Source organism: Pezoporus flaviventris, unplaced genomic scaffold (genome assembly GCF_033815535.1).
Source record: "Pezoporus flaviventris isolate CSIRO_AGI_PZ_B2104156 unplaced genomic scaffold, CSIRO_AGI_Pfla_v1 ptg000037l, whole genome shotgun sequence".
Taxonomy (NCBI): domain Eukaryota; kingdom Metazoa; phylum Chordata; class Aves; order Psittaciformes; family Psittacidae; genus Pezoporus; species Pezoporus flaviventris.
Window position 1 is genome coordinate 6,795,649 of NW_026892585.1, and position 18,015 is coordinate 6,813,663.

The following is an 18,015-nucleotide window of genomic DNA, read 5'->3' on the forward strand; positions in this document are numbered from 1 at the left end:
ACATAGTTTTCTACCATTTCCTGTTTGTGCATGGAGAATAAATTATATTTCTTCATAAAAATACCTGGTTATTCATCAGACTTCTTTAATTTTCCAGCAGGGAGACTGAATAGGCATGGACAGTTTTATCTTGTATTCTCTGGGGTTATTTTCTAGCCACTTTACTTGTACATGGTGATTTGAAGAAGAATTGTTTCAGACAGTTGAATTTAGAAATTGTGATATCCTTTTCATTGAATTACTCTTGTGTTGTCCCATTCTTTTGGGGGAAGGATTTAACAAGAGGGTTAGCAATGATGTTAAGATTTGCAAAGTGTGAAGAATAAAAACTTCTGAAGTACTACTTGAGACAATTCTTTCTCTGAGAATGGGGTCAAATCTAAAGGGGAACCTAACAGTCAAATATGAAGTGGTTTGACTTGTAGTTAAATACTGTGATGCCCTCTCTTCCAACTTAATTTTCTCTTTTGACTGAACTCAACTGTTCATTTGCATGTTCCACTGTGAGTGTGCATGTGTGTTTGTTTGGAAATCTCTGTGTTGTTAGCAGCTCCTCATCTAGCACACATGCCTGTATTTGTACTTCACACTGAAGGCTCTCCACAGTGCTGGTTTTTGGTATCCCTTAGTTGCCTTTCAGTTTGAGGAGGAACTGGAATTATTTGCAGCAGGTGGGGTGGAGGGAAGCTTTTCCTGTTCCTAGTTTCTTTAGTATTTGTGGATTTTGGAGTTAGGTCTGTTAGTTTCATTTTCTCCTTGCAAGCAGGCCTTGCTTGAAATGCAAAGAAAATGCTCTTACTTCTGATTGAAGTTTAAGAACAATAAGCTTCTGGAGGTATAGCTGCTGCCTTGTCCAGCCAGCTTCAACACAGTGAGTTCTGTGAAGCTGGAGGTTTTGAAGTACCTTAGTTGCCTGGATGATTCAATCTAAGAAATGCTGTGTGTAGCCTTGGTCAATAGGACAGGGAAGTGAAGCTGTATGCTGCCTCTTGGCAGATCCATTCATCTGGCTTGACAGATATTCTTGACACTCTCAGTAGTCTAGCAGTGTGACTGAATGCCAGTCTAGTTTGATGACTTTAAAAGGATTTTGGATTTTAAGTCCTTCAGAGAGCATTATCCAGACATAGCGAGAACAAACTTCTAGTAGCACACAAGACTTAAGTACTGCTGCAGTGGTGGTTTTAGGCCATTTTTCTCATTAATCTCATAAACTTGTATGGGTTTTCCAGTGGAGATACGGGCTTCTCTAAAGTACACATATATTTGATTACTTCCATAGTTTATGTATATTTGCCTTTCATAGTAATTTTTGCAGATTGTTGGAAGTAGAACTGAAAGTATCCACAGACCACTTTTTCATGCCTACTACTCTGGAGCCTGGTATTACAGATTTGAGTCCACAGTTTCGAGGCCCCAACTCTGAGACTTTTTTGTTCTAGTGCTGTGAAGGACAGGTTCATAGTGTTGTTCATTTTGGTAGACATTGCCAGATTCAGCCAATAACTAAGTCCAGAGTCATGTCACTGATGTGCTGAAGGACCTCAGTTCTCCCACTAGCAGCGTCCTTTCAGTTCTGTGTTCATAATCTTCAGATTGAAGACAAAGTGTTTATGCTAAAAGACTGCCTAAGTTCTTGTTGCTGGTGATTTTTTGATAAGTCCCTTAGGTTAGTATTCTTTCCAAGGGGTGTGTGTCCAAGGCTTCATTTTAAACCATGCCTCGTACTTAAAAAGGCCTAAACCTTAAGATATCTCTTCAGGTTTTCAGGGTCATAGCAGAAAGAAGGAAGAATAACATTTCCACTGTGGAAGCATTCAAGGTGTACCTTTGTGTCAGTATGAAACTACTGGTTATGATAATGCTCTTCATGACAGCTTATGCAGCACTTGCATTGTCACTGATAAAAATGTATGTGATACTTGATCATTGCAAAGACATCTCCTGGTGCTTGATTTACACAGTCACTATGTTGCCTCCTGCCTGGACACTGAATGTAGAAAACTGATGCTTCAGTCACCATTCCCTGGAGACTTACCCAAATCCCACCACTACAGTGCCTGATCGCTGCTTTGGACCCATTGCTTCCTTCTGCTTTTTCTTTTTGTAACAACAAAGGGAGAGAATTGCTTCCTGTCTTTGTGTGTCTGTCTGTCTGTGTGTCTGTCTAGAGCTAGGGATCTTTCTGTTAAAAACTGAGAGTGCCAGTTGTAAGACCTCTTTGCTTGCTGTGAAAACTTAAGGCTGTTGGTCAAATCCATCAGATGCTTTGCTGGGAATAAGTAACCATCAAAAAAAGCCTGCTCTGGTGATTGGAAGGCTTCATCAGCAGTTTTCGGTGTCTCTGTAACAACTTCAATATTTAGCTTCCTTAAAAAGTGCGTAACATTTCTACTAGCACCCTAATCAGTTGTTCCTATGTTCTTCTTCTTCCAATCACCAAGAGCTAAAGGGTGATGTCCTGGCTTCTGCAGATGCTCTTTTTGATGAATTACTTTGGGAATGTGGTGGGCTGTAGTGATCAGATTTGTACTTTGAAAGCTAGATTTCTCTGGAGAAGGCAGAGAATTAAAAAACCAAAACCAACCCAGGAATTCTATTAGGTCTGGGTTTGATTTCTATAATTGCCCCCCCTCTTAGACGCCGTTTTTGTTACTAGCCTTATTGTATGGAGTTTCCAATCTTTGTTCTAGAGCATTTGGGTTAAATATTGGAAAAGTTATCATTAGACTTTTAACGTGTCAAGTCCCCTTGACGACCTGGCAATCCCTTTATGTGCAGGTGATGACATTACTGAAAAAACTTGTGTACCGACTTCATTTGCTGGCAGCAAGGAATTATGCCTAAATGTCTGGACTAACAAAGAATTTAGAAGAAGGAAAAATATCAGGTAGGGAGAATTTCCCAAATAGCTTGACTGTGAAGCAAATGTACATTTCAGGCTAAGCTCTTGCCTGTGTACTTTCACGTTATGAAAAATACCAGAATTGACCCCGTTGGGAATGAGACAGGTAATAACTCTCGAAGACAGAAAACATGCTTAGTGAAGCAGTTTTAGAATGACTTTCTTAAGGAAGTTATTGAAGAAATATGGAGTTCAGTTATTTAGGAAAGTCTGCAAAGTAGTCTTTGATTTTAAAAACCCCCCACCAAACTAACAAAACCTACTGATATTTGCAAGACTCGTAGTGCAGCTTTACAAAGAGTTCTGGGTCCTTTCATTCTAAGAAGCCTCCCAGAAAATATCTCACAACAGGAAGGTAGATTCCGGCTGTAGCTGTCAGTACTTAGACTATGTTGTTCTTTTTTGATGTAGTGGAATACAAGATATATTTTAATATTAAGTGTATGAGATAGTGTATTTTTGAGGTCTTGCTGATTTAAAAAGTCAAACATTGATTTGTTTCACTGTGTTACAAACTAAACGTTTCTTCATTGTCTAAAGGAAAACATTTTTTTTTAAACACTCATTTTAGGACCTAGCACAAATGAACTCCTGAGAGAAACCTTTGCATCTGCAAAATACACGTGAAAAGAATAGGTTTGATTTCTGCACATTGCAGCAGTCTGATGTGGGTCATGGCTTGCAAATCTCTTCCTGTTCTCTTGCCTCGTTGCAAAATGATTTTCCTTGCGGTTGAAGAGAGTGTAAAGCCCTGAATGAACTAAACAGTATATTGTGCAGGTCTAAAGGTGCAGTGTTGAAATGTGTGGGTGTTTTCCCCTGGCACGTTAGAGTGGAGGGGCTCCCATCATCTCATTTTTTTCTTAAAAGCTGGAAAAAGGTGGAATATCTTTGCATTAAATTGCAAGCTTTCTTTGTTATTTAGCATATTTTACCTACAAAATGCATGAGCATATTGAAATGCATGAGGAGTGACATATCACGTAAAAGCTGGAATGTGGGGGAAGAAAGAATAGCAACAATATGCATAAATTATATTCCTATACTTGCTTGCAAATAATTTTTACATATCTGTATGTCCATATATGGTAAATTGAAACTTTTTTGTGATTCCAGATTCACAGAGTATAGTGTATTTCTCTGGAGAAAGTGATGCAATATTATCAGTGATACTTTTATACTGTTTAATTAATACAGGCATTACATTATAGAATTTATTATTTGATTTCCAGTACACCTTTCCCCACCTTATGGGAGGGGAGTATGAAGTGATGGTTCCAAGATGGAGTGGTTTCATTAGAGAAGCTCTCTTATGAAGTATTCGTCACCGTTGGTCACCTTCCCCACTGGTGCCAACAAGTGCTTGTGGAGCTGTGTGAAAGCCAGATCACTGCAATGAGATTTGCTTTATAAACTTTGCCTGTGAAAACATGTGAGATCTGCCCACCTTCTTTAAAAGGGAAGGAACTGCATTTGGAAAGTTCAGTCTTGAAAGCATAGTGGACTTGCAAAGAGAAGCCTTGTGTACAATCCAGCAAGATGAGTAGGAAAGTCTATGGTGGTGGCTTATTGAAGAGGAACAATATGTGTGATATTGGTATGGAACAGCCCTTATGGATTAATATGGGTAACAGGGTAACATTCTTTCTGATTAAACATTAACACTTTTTATTCACTGAGTGTTGAAAAACTGTGGGTTACAGCTGCCTGTCTGCAACTGTGGTGAAACTGTAGCAGAAGTGCTTTTACAGTGCTGGGAAATAGTGTTTTCGGATGGGTGTCTTTTGTAGGTCCTCATGGAGCATTAGAAAACAAGCAGCTTGCACTGAGTAGTCTTTCTTATTTTATTAGCTTGAGTATGGTCTCTATTTTTGTTCCTTGCAGTTGTGTATGACACTATTTAACACACTGGGTTGGGGGGGAGTATTTCTTTACACATACATATGTATATTTATATACATGCATTTAATATATATAAAACCAAAAAAATGCAGGCTTGAGCATGGAGGAATTCTTGTTAAAAAGAGAATTGCAGAGAACTGACGATGGTATTTCGAAAAGCTCCTGGTAAAATCTGCAGCCATGAATATGAATTCTGGTGAGAATCTAGCTGCAGGTTTTCCAGACTTCAGTTAAGTAAGGGATACAGAGGAGTTACCAAGACTTCCTGCAGAACTGGGAAAGTCAATCTCTCTGAAAACATTCTGCGGGGAGGCAGAGATTGCATGGGGAGAGAGCTGGTAGAGATGAGCTCTGGCAAAGGGAATGGGTAGGAAACTCTCTCATCCTGTTATAAAAGTGCTCATGCCCAGTTCTGCTCTATTCCAAGTCATTGTTCTGCAACTGATACAGAGCTATTTAGTCCCTCAGATACATGAGCAGACACTTCTCTGCAAGTTGCAGGCATAACTGTGGTTGTTCTGATCCACAGTGCTTTGCAATGCTAACTTACCCTGCAGCTGGGATATGGGAACTGAACTCTTACCACCTGTCAGCTTATTTGTAATGCTGATACACTACTAGAGTAAAATGCTTATGTGTCCTTCTCTCTTAACAGAAATGAAAAGCAGGTCCATTGCCTTTCCAAAGTGTGTGGGGTTGGATTTTTTGTCAAGATAGAAATTGCACACCTTAATCTTACTGGTTGAAAAAGGATCATGCATTAATAGGGGAAGCCCTGAATAATTCTGTTTAACATGGTAATGGAAGTAAAGTCTGTTCTGCTTGTTGGGAAGAGAGACATAGCAAGTCTTCCTTGATACATGAAACAAATGGAATGATTGCGTTCACTGATGTAAACAGGCATAAGCAAAATTTAACCATGCGCTGTCTCTGTATTTAAGTGGTAAGTCAAATGGGTTTATTTTATAGGTTTTTTTCCATTTCTTATAATTTTTATTCTATTTTTAGTAAAGTCTTGGCAAACCTTGTATTTTTGGTACTGTTTGAGGTTAGGTATTGAATGTATTTTCATATTAAAACTTACAAATGTGATGTTTTGATTCAACAGCATTCCATGCAACTCCTAATACTTATAAACGAAAGAATACAGAAACAGCATTAGATAATAAGCCTTGTGGACCGCATTGTTATCAACATCTGGTAAGATAATTTCGTATATTAGAATTCACTAAGTGCTAGTGCTAGCAAGCTACACTTAGTGTAAGGACATGCTGAGTCTATGCTAGTGCATGTACTTGTGTGCCACTTGCAGTCAAGTATGTTATCTTCAGCTTGTGCGTAAGAAAAGAGGTAACTTGCAATCATCAAATGAAAGTCTAAGTAGCAATAATTTCAGCTCTATTAGATGTAGCCTAAGATAATTGTAAGGAAGAAAGATTTGCTTCCTAATAATGTGTGGCTGCTATTGTGTCCAATTTAGTCAAAGGTCTGGGTCTTGCAGACTTTTAGCTCTCTCGTATGTAAAATTACAACTCAAAATGATAAAGGTGTTTTAGTTTGCTGAAGGCATATTCTATCCAGTATTTGTGCTCTTAAGAAACAACAGGATAGAAGTTAATAAGGTGAAATCCTTAATAATAAAATTTCAAATCTCTCATACTTCTCCTAATTTTTTTTAGAAACCACCTAATTTTCCAATCTAGAAATTGACTATGAATTGTCAGACCCTTTTCCACCTGAAAACAAATTACCAGTGACTGCATTTTTAAAAATGCAGAAATGCATATTGTTTAAGTGCCATGTGCAAGGGAGAGTTCTTGTATTTTGAAGGGTATTCTCTGCGGCAAATTCTCTTATTTTTTTGTCATCTAGAAAAACAGATCTTTACTATTGAATTGTTTTTCACTTGACAGTCAAAATGAAAGTGGAACTCTAATGCTGACATAAATGCTTTGTAAATGTAGGGTTGGGGTTGTTTTCATTATGGCATCAGAAGTATTTATGTTAATGGTTAGAGAACATTTAACTGGCATTTGTGTGTATGTGATTAATTTGTAGAATAATGCAAAGTTACATACTATGCAAGTAGAATGTGATCTCCCTCAATCCCTGACATAGCTGAAAACAGTTTTTGCTATGAGGTTTTAGGCCTCAGCAGCTTTCCGATATCTGAAGGGGGCCTACAAGGATGCTGGAGAGGGACTCTTCGCCAGAGACTGTAGCAATAGGGCAAGGGGTGATGGGTTCAAACTGAAACAGGGTAGTTGAGGTTAGATATAAGGAAGAAGTTCTTTACTGTGAGGGTGGTGAGGCACTGGCACAGGGTGCTCAGAGAAGCTATGGCTGCCCCATCCCTGGCAGTGTTCAAGACCATGCTGGACAGAGCCTTGGATGACATGGTCTAGTGTGAGGTGTCCCTGCCCATGGCAGGTGGATGGAACTGGATGATCTTAAGGTCCTTTCCAACCCAAACCATTCTGTGATTCTATGATAATTCTTTTACTGAAAATGGTAATGTTTTGTGTTTAGGAAGGTGCAAAGGAGTTTGCAGCTGCCTTGACTGCTGAGCGCATAAAGACACCACCGAAGCGCCCCGGTGGCCGCCGGAGGGGAAGACTTCCGAACAACACCAGCAGACCTAGTACACCAACAATAAATGTGTTGGAATCTAAAGACACAGATAGCGATAGAGAAGCTGGAACTGAAACTGGAGGAGAAAATAATGATAAAGAAGAAGAAGAAAAGAAAGATGAAACATCTAGTTCCTCTGGTAAGGCTAGTCAAGGCTTCTTTATTCAGTTTGCTGCAGTGCTTAAGAGAATCAAAAACGAGTTGAGCCCAGTGATCCTAGAAACCATGTGTTTGGAATATATGGATCTGACTCAAAAGACACTAATAACATGAGCTTAATAAAAGAGAAGACTAAGAAAATTTCTAGATTGTCTCAATTTATATATAGAGGTGAGATCATGTGATTTCAGTAGCTACTGTTACCTAATTTTTAACTTCTTGAAGGGGCACGTGGAAAGTGCTGTGTTGTTGTGGCACTTGAATTAGGAAAAAACAACAGAAACCTGGGATATATTTAAGGACAATTAATTATTAGACATTTTTAAAGGCGATATAAAATTTTTGGAACACAGCCTTCCATTGACCCGTACTCTCATTTATTACAGAAGCAAATTCTAGGTGTCAAACACCAATAAAGATGAAGCCAAATATTGAGCCTCCAGAGAACGTGGAATGGAGTGGTGCAGAAGCCTCAATGTTTAGAGTTCTTATTGGCACCTACTATGACAACTTCTGTGCAATTGCCAGATTGATTGGGACCAAAACGTGCAGGCAGGTAAGAAGAGAAGCTACTTACTAAGGATGATAGCACTTTACTTTTAAAACTGAAGTACAGAAATACTAGTATTGATTACTAAAAGAGAAAATTAATGAATTTTCTTGGTTTTCCCAAGAATGCTATGATCCAGAATTCATGCCACAAGTAGATAAAAGTTAGTTTTAAAACTATTTTAAAATTAAATTTACAGGAGGCTTAAATTAGACTCTGTTGTTAAATGACAATCAACTTTAAATGTCTTGAAAAGAGACTATGACTGGATATAATCTGTAAGTTGTTGGTTGGAGGAAATCATACTAACTTGGAAAATGAGCAACTTTCTACCAGTGAGAGATTTATCGTGGATGTATTATGGTATCTCTTGTTAGGTGTATGAGTTTAGAGTAAAGGAATCTAGTATTATTGCTCCAGTCCCTGCTGAAGATGTTGATACTCCTCCCAGAAAGAAGAAAAGGAAACACAGGTAAATCTGTTACTAAATAACCTTAGCATAACAATAAATTTGAGATACAGGGGATCAGAACCGAAAGTATTTTGGAGGAAAAAGTCATGCAATTCTTCACCTTTTGCTTCCAAAACCAAAATTTGCAGCATTAGAGCAAAGTGGTGTTTTGGTTTCAGACAAAAGTCTTACTGCATTGGCAAGTGTAACCTTCCACTTCTCTTACCGTCTCCCTTCTTTTTTAACCTCTTTTACAGCCAGGTTCTTCTAGGTGTATTGCTGCAAGTAGTCGAACCAAGTTAAATTGGAAATCCTCTACACAGCTTGTTATAACATTCAGGATATTGTGGTATAATTTTGTTTGCAGCAATAAATCATGTGTTTTAGAATCGTTATAACGGGATTCAATAACGATTATATGGTATTTCCTAAATTAAAGCTTATGGGGTTTTTATGGTGAAGCGTCTTTCATTATGATTCAGATGGTCAGTAAGCAAAAGCGTTTTAGCAAACTAGAGGATTGCCTTTTTCTTTTAAGAGATACTTTTCCTTGGTAGCACCTCAGTTTTGTAATCAACTAGAACTTTAAAGGACCAGGTTAACAAGTTATTCGAAGTGAAGCTGCAATGAAGAACAAAACCAGGCCTTTTGCTTGAGCCACAAAGACCATCTGAAACAATTTCTGTTGAAATCGTGAACTCAGTGGCTGCTGTCTGTCAGTGAAAGCCATTTTTTCTTTGAGAATCCTGAGGTTTGAAAAATGCAACTCTATGTTGAGTAGTTTTATTCCTGGGGATAAAAACATAGGAGATAAAAAGCTGACTGAAAATTGGCAAGAACATTTCTTTCTGTGAGCAATAAGTACAATTTTTTTTCCATAAAGTCTCCTATTTCTCCTTTTAACTTCCCTTATTTCCCCCAAGTTTGTTGTTCCAGTTCTTCTTCCAGTTCTTATCTCTTAGCTTGCCTAAGTATATTTAGTATTTCCAGGCTTAGGTAAATCCCTGCTACTGGCTCAGAGATACTGTTGACGTGGAGTAGCGTGTTTCCGCTTTGTAGCGGGGAGGCAACTGATGCAAGTTAGGAAAAGATTCAGTGAGCATCTGGAAGAGATCTTATTCATACCAAAAGCTATCTATTTAATGCTGTTGGCATAGTTTTCAAGTTTATGGGCATTTGGTGGGCTTGGCTGTTTAAATTTGGAGTTATATTAGCCATAGTGCAACTTTGGGAATTAGTTTTCTTTCAGATTGACAGAGTTTGCTATCAAAATGGTGCCACTACATCTATTTGAAAAGAGCTACTAAAAGGCTCAAATGTATTTTAAGATGAAATAGATTGTATGGTTACTGTGTTGACACTGTTTTGAAGTTTTGAGACTTTTAGGGGGTATGTTGTTTAGGATTTTTCCCCAAATAAGTGAAACCAGATACCATTACGTGGGATTTCTTGGTGGTGTTTTGTTATTAGTTAACAGTATAAAAACTTTTATGCTAGCTGTTTAGTTTTTGAAGTGACAATTCTTTTAAATCTCATTGAAGGAAGGAGATAAATCCGTTGATTTTCCAGACTATGTGGCAATCCAGTTGTCTCTGTTCTTCTGTGTGCAGTAGTCTTTGACAAAGGAAAATCATTTAGCCCATCTGCATACTACTGTAATCTGAGCACTATAAAGGTGGCACACAACTAGCAATTGGGAAAACCATCTGGAAGTCTTTCTCTGTTTAAGTTTCTTTTAGTTGACTTTACTTACTCCTAGAGTAAGAAAGCTGCTTTTAATGGCCTCTTGTAACTGATTTGATAGCAAATTTTCTTTCCATCTGATCTTGGTGCCTGTATAGGCATACTGAGCAACTAGTTGGCAAGGCCACAGCCCTCTCGGGTAGTAAAAGATATTCTTTTCCCCCTTCCAGTGTCCATTTTGTTAGATAGCCACAATAAGGCCAATTAATGAGAGAAGACACTTGTTTTCTGCAGAGCCAGTAAGTGTCAGAGCACATCCCATGCATTGGACCTGGCAGTTTGTAAAAACTCTGCTTTACTGGAGGACCAAGTACTTCATATAGAAGCCAATAGAAAAATCTGAACCAAGAAAGAGTAATGGTCATTCTGTTATGTGTATGTGGTTTTTTTCCATTGCTGGAAGCTGAGTTATATTTGCTTTAATAAATCAGCAGTCCTTCCTCTGGGTTAGTAAGGATCTGTTGTTGATTGTAGGGCCATGTAATGCTGCTTCTCGATTGTTTTTTGTTTTCCTCCCCTCCCTCATCCCCTATTCTTCGTTTACTTAGTCAGATTTATTTGACAGGATTTCTTTTTTCCCATTTTCTGGTTTTCCTCCACCTTCTGCTGGGCTGCTGTGCACTGCGTAAGTTTCAATATGTTACATAGCTCTTCCTTAGAGTTCAGGGTGCCCTTTAATAGATACTTAAATTCTCACTGTTATCGGGCAGCACATGCAGTTGAGGCATTGGCACAGATATTCTCTATGCCACCTGGTTGGAAGGCCAAGTCTTAGAGTGGTGAAGAGGCTTTGGATAAGATGATTTGGGAGGCTGAAAAGAAGTGTTTGAGTGCTGCCAGAAAATCAAACACTGCACAGAATTAACTAACATACGTTGACATCATTGGTCACGTATTTTGAGTTTTCAGTGCTGTTTCTGGTAGCAGAGTATCCGTGTGCAGAGAAAGAAATGCTATTGTTACTTCTTCCAAAGAATGCATTCCTACTGCCTGATTAGCTTATAGCAGTGCCTCCTAAAAACACTGATTGTTAGCACAGAGGAACAATATTTTTGACAGCTTCTGTCATAATGCTTCTGGAAACACTTGTTTTCTAAGGTGGCTGTTCTGCAGATGTCAGGAACCAGATGTACATATCCACCTGCTTGCTTGGAGATCTGCCACTGAGTTTCCAATTTGCTGCCTTGTTTTTTACAGTGCTTCAAGTCACGAGAGCTTTGTCCATTTTGTCTTTCCCTTTCTTTTACTTCCTTGTGCATGGGACCAGATCTTGCATTTTGTTTCTGGTTGAGGTAGCAGATTACAGGCAGATAGCTGAAGTAGTCCACTTCTAGTATGGTACTCATTCAGGCTTCAGCTTGTGCGCCAGCTGGGGGAACTTGCAGTGCTTCCTGGCAGTTTTTGAAAGCTACTAGTCAATGGATGTACTATTTGTTTGTGCTAAGCAAACCTCCTGTTGAATTGGTCAATGTTAGCAGCTTGCTTCATGCTGTCTTTTGTCATTCCCCACAATTCATGCTTACACTGTACTTCTGCAGCTTCTTCCTTGCTAGGTTCTCTTCTTTCTGTGACACCCATCTCTTACAAGAGCAGCCATGCTGGTAGAATCATAGAATAGTTAGGGTTGGAAAGGACCTTAATATAGTCTAGTTCCATGGGCAGGGATGCTTCACCCTAGACCATGTCGCCCAAAGAATGGGCGACAAAGGATGCCTTTGCCGTTGTGACTGTTGTATTTGATTTTCTATCCGTTATGAGATGTTAGGGTTAATGCTTTGATGGTGGCAATCTTTGTTATATTCACATGATCTTGTCCATAAAGCCTATAGTTTTCCGTGGAAACCAAAAAGTCTCAGGTGGCCACGAGTCAGCTAGTGGCATTTTATGCTTGAAGTATTAAGATAGTGTTTACCAAAGGAAAAAAATCATACTGATTTCTAATTAAATGGTGTTTTAAGAAGTCTAGAGACAGAAAGCTTTTAAGGGTTTGGTATGCTAGGAGGTCCTTATTATCTTGGGCTGACAGACAAGCTTCTATGAAAGAACTGTTAAAATACAGTATAAGGTACATAATCCAAATACCAGACAGACAAAAAGGAAAAGTAGTTTGATGTGCATTAGAGTAATTCAAGTCAAAATTGCACCACTTCTTTCAATTGTATGGGAACTGTCATCTTAGCAAGAGTCATCAGCTCGAAACTCTAAGTATGTTGGTAGCCTTTTTTTCTCAAGTGAGTCACTCTTAGTAGGGATATCATCTATTTATTGCAGCGCTCTGTAATGCTGATAGTCTTTGGGTTTGTTGCTTCCCCTCAACCTCAGTTACTTGGACAAGTCTGCCTCTGTGGGTTTCTAACTTGCATGAGTGCCTTCCAAGGCTTATAAGAAAGTTGGCTGTCAAGCACTTAGCTTTAAGTCTAACAGTAGAGCTTTGAAAAGGCAACTGCATAGAGAATCTTGTTTACCTAAAGCTGTTGTGTGTGGTGGGGGAGCCCAAGTAGAAATTGATATCTTGTTTTTATGGAAGAAGTAGCAGCTATAACATCCTATTTAAGTACTTACAGCAGGAGATACTTTTTCAGAGTGTTGCATTCACTGAAAGGCAGAATAGCTTTCTAAATGCTCTGTGCTGGGGATTTCTGGGTACATGTGTTGAGTATTTTGGACTGTGAAGTTAATGTGCATAGAAAATGAGGTTTCTAGGTGCAGCTAGCTGTGTATTATGTGGCCAGGGAATGAGGGTTCTCCCGTGAGACTATGAGAGAGTTGCTATAGGGCATAGTAAGAAAGCCCAAGAAGTATAAACATTGATTGTTCACTGAAATTCAAGTGCTAACTAAAATGCCTAGAATTGAAGAAAACCTAAACCCATTGATTTCTCCATATTTAAGCTTGGTTTCCCTTTTGGTACCTAAGGTCCAGTCAGGTCTTTTTGCTCGGTTGTGTCTGACAGGGCTATTCATGGAATAGTAGACATTTCCTGCCCAAAGACTTTGCAGTCTGAAATGCATACAAAATGAAAGAGGTAATTGTACCTTGCAAGAACTTTAAAGTATAATGAGTTACATTATGATAACCAAAAGCATGTTATTCCTGGGGGAAGGGGAACCCAACGAAAACCACCACCACCCAACAAAACCACCACTTCTTGCAAAGGGAGAGAGCGTGGCTGAGCTAACAGAGAAAGAGGGCACTGAAGGAAAACTGTAAGGATGCAAGAGAAAGGCATACAGTTTGAAGTAGAAGGGAAAAGGCTTAGCACTGTATTGACCAGTGAGAACAAACTGGGGAAAAGTGTGTCCAACCAGAAGTGTTGTGTGTGGCTGTGCCACAGACGTGATCTCCTGCAGTCATATACTTATTGCTCAGCAAATAAGTAACCCTTGGCTGTGATCTGCAGGAGACAACCAGGGTGGTGCTGGGGCCAAGTCCTGCGAAGGAAGCATCTGACAGGCCTTCATTCCCCTATTTAAACACATCCTTGCATATCTGCAATTCCATGTCCTTCCTTTTGCTGCTGCTTTTACCTGCTAGAAGCAGCTCCAGCAGCCTCCTCTTTACTGGTTTTCCTTCAAGGCTATCTGAATTGAAGCATCTCTCTATCCTGGGCTGGGTGGTGGCTGCTCATCTGTATAGTCCTGAGACTAGAGGAATGGTGTGGGGAGGGGGAGGGAGCAGCCTGCCAAGCCTTGATCTTGTCAGCACCAGGCGACTGGGACAGGGAGGATCTGCTGCAACCACTTGTGACTTGTGCAGATGTTCCTGTGGCCAGAAACTTTCCCATTTTAAGTCAAGTGGGGTGCAAGACACAGCTACCTTTCCCAGCCCATTGCAGGAGGAGTTCCTGTCAACCTTCTTGTGTTTTGTGTTTTTGCAGGTTGTGGGCTGCTCATTGCAGAAAGATACAGCTGAAAAAGGGTTAGCATCTTTCTATTCAATTTATGTCTTGAACTTTTAAGATCCTATTGTTGCTTTTTGGTTTTGTGGTTTTTGGGGGGTTGGGTTGGGTTTTGAAGCCATTTTATATGTTACATGGGGAGCTATGGATTATAGGGGGTATAAAAAAAAAGTAAGTTCTCGTAACAGATATTGCAGGGACAAAAGGTACGGCTTGGAAAAGCTCTGTAGAATTCAATCAAAAGGGAAGGAAGCTGAATTTACAGTCTTTCCAGTACGAACTTCTGTCTGTACTTCTCACTGAAGTATTAAGAATAGCAGCTGCAGTGAAAAGCAGCATTTGGGGGTTTTCAAACCAGTTTATTTCAGAAATAGTTATCTGAAAAAATCATGGTGAGATGTTGGGACTTACAGCAACATCAGCAATCGATCAGTTTGTGTCTGCTTTTTGGTTGCTGGTTGCCAACTAGAGCATTCTTAAGCACACATGCAAACCCAACACTAGCTCAGGAATATTAACAGCAAATATATAGCACCAAATTCTCCTAGCTGCTCTACAGGTAAAGCTCTAGAGTTGTCCCTGGTAGTCTCTTCTTGCCTGTAAGATGCTAGCATTGTCTCTACTGGAAGACTGACTTAGGAAAGCACAGTGGTATAATGACCAGATATTGTTCTGCCAGTGTATCTGTTTGAAAGTCAGCTGTTGCTCCGGAGTAAAAATTACTTTGGGTATTTGACCCAATTCACTTTGCTGAATATCAGTGTTACTCCAGAACACTGGAAATTGTACCATTGTAGTTTTGTTTTCAGTTTTCCACAGTAAGCAGGGCTCTGAGCACTTGAAGCAGCTGAGTCATGGGCAGAATAAAGTGCACCAGGAAGCAGGCAGCCAATGGTGACAAACACCTAACTGATGTTGCAGTTCTGGTTTGGTGGCGTTTGGGTTTTTGACACTACTCATTGTAGCCTTGGGATTCTTTTGGTAATTTTGGGGGTTTTCTTAGTTAAAGGACTAAAAGGGGATTTCTGCTTTCAAGAGTGAAGGGAACTGCCTGTGGTTTGTTTGCACCTTTCAACTTTACAAAATGTTGCTATTTTTATTCAGATGGGTCATCGAATCATGTTTACAACTATCAGCCATGTGATCATCCCCGTCAGCCTTGTGATAGCTCATGCCCATGTGTAATTGCTCAAAACTTCTGTGAGAAGTTTTGTCAGTGCAGCTCAGAATGTAAGTAAAGCATTTAAAAACTGTCTATAAATTTCTCTCACTGTCTCAAACATCTAACTCTGTGCTAGAAGTCTGTCTGTACCATGGACTTTGTTTGCACAAAGCCATTTGCATGAAGGCAGAAATAAGACTTTGGACTTAAAACTGAGGAAGACTAAAGTAAAATCGGGAAAGGAAAGTATTTGCAGTACTTCTGAATGTCCTGTACCATTGGCTATTGGGTGTTTTCATTTAATATTCAGATATGTTATAATCATAGCATCCCAGACTGGTTTGGGTTGGAAAGGACCTTAAGATCATCCAGTTCCACCCCCCTGCCATGGGCAGGGACACCTCACACTAGACCGTGTCACCCAAGGCTCTGTTCAACTTGGCCTTGAACACTGCCAGGGATGGAGCATTCACCACTTCTCTGGGCACCCTATTCAATCTGCACTCTCTTAATTTTACAATGTCATTTTTTCATACTTGCCCTTTTTGTTTTCTATTTATTCTTTTTTAGGCCAAAATAGGTTTCCTGGATGTCGCTGTAAAGCACAATGCAACACTAAGCAGTGTCCATGTTACCTAGCTGTACGCGAATGTGATCCTGACCTCTGTTTAACATGTGGAGCAGCCGACCACTGGGACAGCAAAAATGTTTCTTGCAAGAACTGCAGCATTCAGAGAGGATCCAAAAAGGTACGTAGCTGCACAGTTACCTGCCTATTGCTTTGGGTTTGAGGTGGCTTTATATTTTCATGCCAGACAATGGGATTTCTTCCATTTCTTCATGATAATAGGAAAAGGGAAACGAAAAAGGAGGTAGCTGTCACTGATGTTAGCTCGTTCATGTGCTGCTGTTAAGCTCTACTGTACATTTCATCATGTGTCAGTCAGTTGTTTGTGTAACTGTGCAAGAGAGTATCTCCTCTTACACATTCAGGCTTTGCTTGCAGCTTGCACATAGGCTGCTGTTCTAAAATGATAGCTCATCAGTCTTTCCTTGGATCAGCGTAAGGAGTTTCAGCTCAGACATAGATACTATTTCTTTTTTCACTTGTGGATTGTAATGCACAAACTTGTATACAGGCTACCAGAGAGATCTCAAAAGCCCGTTCACCTCTGTTAAATAAACCAACCAAGGTTTATTGGAACCTGAGGAACATCTTCTCACAAACTAGTTCAGTCCAATACTGAATTTGCCAGTAGCGGGCTCCTGTCTGCAGACATTTCTAGTTCAAAGTCTTTAGTGTATGTGTTTATATATAAACCACCTACATTTCAAGGTTAAACTTTTTACTAGTTTTCGGGTACTTCACTTGGCTTTTCTTTCACATACAATTTCTGATCCACAAGCTGCAATTTTAGTGTGTGTTTGATAATGAGAAGAATTTGTTTTCTCTTCCCCAGCATATACTTCATAAAGGGATATACTTCAAACCAAAGCCCACAACAAAAAGCCCAGACAAAAACCAGGCATGTCTAAATTTGTTGGTTTTCTCTCCCACAGCACTTGCTATTGGCACCTTCAGATGTGGCAGGCTGGGGAATTTTCATCAAAGATCCTGTACAGAAGAATGAATTCATCTCTGAATACTGTGGTGAGGTAAGAACAGAGATCACTGGTTATGTATGAGTTTAATTGGTGAGTTGTGTGTTGGCTGGGGACCAAGAGATTGTCTCTTGACTTGGTATTAGAGAGAGATGTGGCTGACTCCATATACAGTTACTGCTGGAGCTGGGAGCTTAACATTGGAATGTCACCAAAATTTGGCATAGGTTCTTGTGAGAATGAGAGGCTGGAATGTCATTTTTGTCTTGGATGTAACTTTAGTTCAGACACGCCTGGAATTCTGTGCAAAATCACTTAGTATAGTACTAAAATCCAGCAGGCATTTTCATTAAATCACATGCTGTAGTAATAAACCCCCAAATTGGATTCGCAGTTTTGATTTTGAGATGAGAAGCAACTCTTACTCTCCTTCTGCTCTGAAAGAGCTTATTCATGCTAAGAGCAAGCCATTGTTGAGTGGTGAGTGCAGGGTGCTTGCTGAAAACAGTACTTCATGTTTAAGAATATTTTCAGTTGCAAAGAATAAAAACCTTTTGGAATGTCTGGGGTTTTTGACCTTAAGCTGCTATGCCTACCGAAGGGAAGAGGTGGTCTCTTTGACAAGTACTATTTCTTTCAGATTATTTCTCAGGATGAGGCAGACAGAAGAGGAAAAGTATATGACAAGTACATGTGCAGCTTTCTGTTTAACTTGAATAATGGTATGTATGTGCTAGTCACACCCCTTGCAGCATAGATCAAATACGCACAGTCACCATTTTCGTCAGCCCTGTTCTTTTGCAGGGTAACATGGAGAAGTTTTTTGTTCTTCTCCCCATCTTTTCCTAGCAGTGTGTGGATCCCTAATACTCAAAGCTAGTGCTTTTCTTTTTTTCCTACATGTTAGGAAACATCGCTACAGCACTAAGTAGTAGTGATGGAACCTATTACACAAGAGGAGTAGAATTAGAATTTAATGAAGTAAAACTATGTGCAAGCATTAAGTAGCCTA

The 18,015-nt window shown here is 39.6% G+C and overlaps 2 protein-coding genes across 6 annotated transcripts in view; one reads left to right on the forward strand and one right to left on the reverse strand.

Moving 5' to 3' along the window:
- Positions 1-18,015, reverse strand: part of CUL1 (cullin 1) — a 307,965-nt gene that overhangs the window by 235,329 nt on the left and 54,621 nt on the right. The window lies entirely within an intron of this gene.
- The window catches only part of EZH2 (enhancer of zeste 2 polycomb repressive complex 2 subunit), a 52,904-nt gene that overhangs the window by 33,096 nt on the left and 1,793 nt on the right, over positions 1-18,015 (forward strand). For all 5 annotated transcript variants that reach the window (XM_061464602.1, XM_061464604.1, XM_061464601.1 and 2 more), the window contains exons 9-17: positions 5,916-6,007; positions 7,337-7,577; positions 7,984-8,153; positions 8,525-8,619; positions 14,219-14,259; positions 15,344-15,469; positions 15,972-16,150; positions 16,962-17,057; positions 17,644-17,725. In XM_061464602.1, coding sequence (XP_061320586.1) covers positions 5,916-6,007; positions 7,337-7,577; positions 7,984-8,153; positions 8,525-8,619; positions 14,219-14,259; positions 15,344-15,469; positions 15,972-16,150; positions 16,962-17,057; positions 17,644-17,725 — 1,122 coding nt within the window. The remainder of the gene's footprint in view (positions 1-5,915; positions 6,008-7,336; positions 7,578-7,983; positions 8,154-8,524; positions 8,620-14,218; positions 14,260-15,343; positions 15,470-15,971; positions 16,151-16,961; positions 17,058-17,643; positions 17,726-18,015) is intronic.